We start from the raw sequence: 5,727 nt of genomic DNA on the forward strand, positions 1-5,727 counted from the left end.
TAATCAGATGCATGTCAGGTCCGTGTAATGTGCGTCAGGTCTTAAAGTGACAGCAGCCTAATTAACTTGCTGCTGTCTGTGTTATTAATGTTAATTCAAGTACAAAAGACAAAGAGAAAATCACTCACTGCTCTTGACTGAATCACTTTTGTAGCTTTAAAGGTGCAGTAAATGATTTCTGAGAAACAATCTAAACAGTAAACAACAAGGACAAGATTTTTTTGGGAAAACATCCCAAGTGCATTCAAGATTAAAAAACAAAACTCTTCTCATGAGTCTCTCTCCGCCGGTTTGGCTTCACTCTCTTCCAGCACTCAACAGGGTTCACTGGTGTTTTCTCCTCCCGGCTCTGGGGCGTGACAGAAGCTCGGTAACCGCAGATCATAGCGGAACCCGCGCTCGTCGAAAGCCCTGTCGTTCAGAGAGAAGAGTTTCTCCGCGATGTCGTTGCGCACGAGCAGCGCGAAGATCTTGGCAATGTAGCGGTGGCGCGCGAACAGCAGGTAGAGCTTCTTCCTTCGCCACGACACGAACCTGGAGCGCGTGTCCGCGCGCAACGTCACCTGAACAACACAACACGGCCCGTTACAAACCACACAGTGGGAACGCATAATATGAGCTATTTAATAATCATTCACCTGGAAAAATCCTTCTTCTGAGGGCCTGAGGGAATCCCACTCTGGAGAGTCCAGGAACTGAAATGGATAGATGAAGTGCAAAAACTCCCCGTTCACCGTCACCCGCATCCTATTGTAGAGAGAGATAAGCAATATCGTCTACTATAATATGCTGATAGTTGTTTTAACGATGAGCGATGTGACATTAGCGGGTATGTATACTTTACAGAAACACACCTAGAGCGTGCACGCATACACTACATGATGTAGTCTAGTATAGTTCTGTGCTTGCGCATTTAGAGTGCACGCTTTAACTGCACGATTTAGCCTATTAAAATGCATTTAAATGCACCCAATTTTTAAGATAAGGGGGCAAAAATACCTCTGTATTTTATATAGTTAATCAATATCACAAAAAGAGTGCCAGTTTTTCTCCAAATAGTATAAGCATGATTAATGTGACATTAATTTTATCCAACAGTTCAATAAACAAGAAGTTATTATTAAGTGACTTACATTCTAGACACAATATCGCCTGTTTTTGCTCTATTTCACCAACGAAAATAGTTCCAAACAAAGACATAGCAACGTTTTGTGTCTCTGTTTCATTACTGAATGAACGATTCAATGACTCACTCATTAAGACAAATGCTTTGTTCCTGAATGATTCAGCCGTGGTTTGAAACTTAATGACTGCCATCTACTGGCGGGTTTCACTTTTATAGTATTATTATTATTTTATTTTTTTAACCCTTTCAATATATCAATATTCCACATTTTATGTTTAAAGGTGCTCTAAGCGATGTCACACGTTTTTTTAGGCCAAAACATTTTTTGTCACATCCAGCAAACATCTCCTCACTATCCGCTACCTGCCTGTCCCCTGAACACACTGTAAAGACACGCGGTCTCTGTAGACAGCCCAGGCTCCACAAACGGCAAGAAAAACAAACTGGCCCAGCCTGGACCACGAAACATAACAAACAGTGTTCCAGCCTATAACTGACAAGAATGATGTGGGGGTGGGGAGGGGGGGTTAGTGTGCATGCACATCAAGGGGGTTGTGGGGTGGGTTGGGGTGGGTTGGGGTGGGGTGGGGGTGGGGGGGGGTGGAGGAGAGAGAAGCATGAAGAGGGAAGTTAGCTAGAGGAGAGATGTCCTAACATGACTAACGTTAAAATTGCATATTCTTGAGAATTTTGATATGGCCGACACACGACCAAAGAGATGACGTTCCGATGAACAAATAACAAAGAAAAGGGAAAAGGAGAAGGAACGCGGAGTCCTGAATTTACTCCACCAGCAGAAGGGCTTCCAATCCGACATTCAGCTGGCTCTGTTTCTGCTGGACAGGAGGGTAAATCCAGTTTGTTTTTCTAAATGTTTCATGACTGTTTCAGGAAGCACGGAAGGGAGGCGGAGGGGACGGGATGAGGAGGAGCTAGCCTCCGTTTTGTTTGACAATACTTCGAACGTCAACAAGAAGTGACTTCACCCAACATCGCTTAGAGCAGCTTTAAAACATAAAAACATTATTTATGCATGTGTAACTGCAGGTGAAATGCATGCATGTTCCTCTGAGGGGCATTAAACAGTCTGTGGAAATGCTTCTGTGTATTGCAAAGATGAATTTTGTTGATACTTATTTAATTTCCCAGACAGCAACATAGTGTTGGCCCAGATCCGGGCCACATTTGGTACATGTGGAATCCACACGGCCCAGATCCGGGCCACATCTGGGCCGACACTATGTTGCTGTCTGGGTTGACTGGTAACAGTCCTATTGTTTCTTAGCTGATTAAATGTAAGAATTTGACACAAAATATGATGCATACTTTTAAATAAGTTAAAAGAAATGGCTTTAAAAAGCTTTTTTTTTTTAAATCCTATAAAAGGTAAAAAAGCGATTTAAACTTGTTGGAAAAGATCATTTCTGTCACTGCTCCGACCTGACCACCGCACACAATATGAAGAATATCAAAAACTGTTCACAGCAGTCCTAAACCTGCCAAAGTACCAATACAATAAACACACTCAGCAAAATATTTAATTATTCTAATTAGTCTAATTATTGTTATCGATAAAATCCCAGAAAATATGAAGATATCATTTTTTGTCAATTTCAAACACCCCTACATACAGTCAGAAGCATCTTAAAGGAGTAGTTCACTTTAAAATTAAAATTAGCCCATGATTTACTCATCCTCAACTCATCCTAGGTGTATTTCATATTCTTCTTTCAGACAAATACAATCAGAGTTATATTAAAAATGTCATGGTTTTTCCAAGCTTTATAATGGCAGTGAATTGCTGTTTCTGTCAATGCGTTTGTGTAAGAAAAATATGAAAATTTAAAACTTTATACAGTAAAATAATTTGCTTCCGGCCAAACGAACATACGGATTCGAGTCTAAAGCGCAACTTATGCGAGTAATGCGACGTACTGCTGATTACGCTATGCCATGGTGCACTACGCTACTTCTTATGTCATGAGTTGCGTAAGTTGCACTTTAAGCGTAAAGTAGACTGTGTATGTTCATTTGGCTGGAAGCTAGACTTTTACTTTGTAACGTGTTCGATATGGATATTTTTCTTACACAAACGCATGACTTCGCTTCAGAAGGCCTTTATTAAAGGAGAACTCCGGTCAATTTTAACATTAACATAAATTTGGAGTGCTGTCAATACAGAGAACAACGACAAAAATCGGTGTTGCCTACACCTTGTTATCCTCTTTTTAAAATTTGCACCCTGTTGACTTCAATGGGGCAAGTTTTAAACCTGCTTTTAGCCTCTTAACATCCTTGATGTGTCATTACAAGTGCACAGCCAATGTGAGTGATTCCTTCAGAGTGAACACGAGTGAATCTGACTGCAGTAGATGTGAAAGATATGAATAAAAGTGATGTTAATTCAGCCAGCGCACATACCTGTATTTACATCCTGTTTTCGGTCGAAGTCCACAGTAGTCGATTGTCGAGTTCACGTGCATAGGTTTAGTTACCTATGATCACGCGCGTGAACTCGACAATCTTGCCCCATTTAAGTCAACAGGGTGCAAATTTTAAAAAGAGGATAACACGGTGTAGGCAACACCGATTTTTGTCGTTGTTCTCTGTACTGACAGCACTCCAAAATTTACAAAAAAATGTTAAAATTGACCGGAGTTCTCCTTTAAACCCTCAGAGCCTGTGGAGCACTTTAATGATGGAGAGATGCACTTTTATCATGATAGATGCACTTTTATGTTGGATAGATGCACTTTTATCATGGATAGATGGATGCACTTTTATCATGGACAGATGCACTTTTATCATGGACAGATGCACTTTTATGATGGATGGATGCACTTTTATGATGGATAGATGTACTTTTATGATGGATAGATGGATGCACTTTTATCATGGATAGATGGATGCACTTTTATCATGGACAGATGCACTTTTATGATGGATAGATGCACTTTTATCATGATAGATGCACTTTTATGATGGAAGGATGCACTTTTATCATGGATAGATGGATGCACTTTTATCATGGACAGATGCACTTTTATGATGGATAGATGCACTTTTATGATGGATGGATGCACTTTTATGATGGATAGATGGATGCACTTTTATCATGGACAGATGCACTTTTATGATGGATAGATGCACTTTTATGATGGATAGATGCACTTTTATGATGGATGGATGCACTTTTATGATGGATAGATGCACTTTTATGATGATAGATGCACTTTTATGATGGATGGATGCACTTTTATCATGGATAGATGCACTTTTATGATGGATGGATGCACTTTTATGATGGATAGATGCACTTTTATGATGGATGGATGGATGCACTTTTATGATGGATAGATGCACTTATATGATGGATAGATGCACTTTTATGATGATAGATTCACTTTTATGATGGATGGATGCACTTTTATCATGGATAGATGCACTTTTATGATGTATGGATGCACTTTTATCATGGATAGATGCACTTTTATGATGGATAGATGCACTTTTTTGAGCTTCAATCTGATGGTTGCAATGGTTGCAATCCATTGCCGTTATAAAGCTTGGAAGCGTCAGGGTGTTTATTAATATAACTCTGATTGTATTCGTCTGAAAGAAGAATATTATATACTTGAGAGTTAGTAAATCATGGGCTAATTTTCATTTAAAGTGAACTACTCCTTTAATACTCACCTGCCTGAGAGCAGAACTGAGAGTTTGTCGATCGAGGTTTTGCCCTCGATGGCGAAGCATTGCTCTTTATCTATAGTGTGGATATCGCCGTCACAACACTCAACGATCTTCCCATAGTGAGTTAAGGACACCCCCAGCTTTTTGAACATGTAATCGTAGAGATCCTGGAACTCCTTCACGAAAGTGACTTTTCTCAGTCGGTAGGACACGTGCACGAGCTGCGCGAGACTGAGGGCGAAGAGCGCGAAGGCCCACGAGAACGAGTCGCTCGTGCACGGGTCGGACCACGACCAGATCGAGTAGCACAAAAAGCCCAGCGACAAGAAGCAGAACATGTAGAGTAATCCATAAAAGCCACTGCCTCCCATGAACCCTAAAACCAGCAGGATATGTGCGAGATGAAACATTGATCCTTCGGGATTTTCCTTCCATTCTGCGCACACTGGATATTCCAGAGACTTGGTCGCGTTATTCTCAGGGAAATTAGTCAAAGGATCCATGATGGGAAAGAAGAATCAACACGCGCGCTGTATATTCTTCTCTCTCTCGCTCTCTCTCTCGCTCTCTCTCTCTCTCTCAGAGATGTGATCTGCTGTGAACACACACACACACACACACACACATAGAAACCCGAGCCTGCAGACACACACAGTTTTACTGCGCACAGATTTGGAAACGTAATGGACTTCAAGTTCTCAGTTGTCATTAGTTCGAGTGTGTATGTGACTTTGTCTTGGATGTGTTTCTCCTAAAATCCCTGCTTGAGATCTAGGCTAAGTTATGAATACTTTTGGAATATTAGATCTAATTTTAGTATGGCATGATTTAAATCATCTGTATGTTAAATCACTGTCTATTTCTATTAGCAGTGAATGAAGTTATAGGGCTGTCAAAAATAACTTGTT

The 5,727-nt window shown here is 40.6% G+C and overlaps 1 protein-coding gene across 1 annotated transcript; it reads right to left on the minus strand.

The window, feature by feature from the left end:
* Positions 1–138: 138 nt before the first annotated feature.
* Positions 139–5,483, minus strand: popdc3 (popeye domain cAMP effector 3). Its single transcript, XM_079895097.1, has 3 exons — positions 4,823–5,483; positions 639–747; positions 139–563 (listed from the first exon to the last, which is right to left on the minus strand). The coding sequence occupies exons 1-3, from the start codon at positions 5,320–5,322 to the stop codon at positions 315–317; spliced, it is 858 nt and encodes a 285-aa protein (XP_079751223.1). The 5' UTR covers positions 5,323–5,483; the 3' UTR covers positions 139–314.
* Positions 5,484–5,727: the final 244 nt, after the last annotated feature.

The sequence above is a fragment of the Squalius cephalus genome (genome assembly GCF_949319135.1).
Source record: "Squalius cephalus genome assembly, chromosome: 15".
NCBI classification, from domain to species: domain Eukaryota; kingdom Metazoa; phylum Chordata; class Actinopteri; order Cypriniformes; family Leuciscidae; genus Squalius; species Squalius cephalus.

Bases quoted from the DNA above. Each gene is read 5' to 3' on its own strand.
- popdc3 (XM_079895097.1), bottom strand. From the start codon at position 5,322: ATGGATCCTTTGACTAATTTCCCTGAGAATAACGCGACCAAGTCTCTG. The intron at 748-4,822 runs GTGAGTATTAAA...TCTCTACAATAG, and splicing joins TCAGTTCTGCTCTCAGGCAG to GATGCGGGTGACGGTGAACG. The intron at 564-638 runs GTGAATGATTAT...TGTGTTGTTCAG, and splicing joins CAGAAGAAGGATTTTTCCAG to GTGACGTTGCGCGCGGACAC.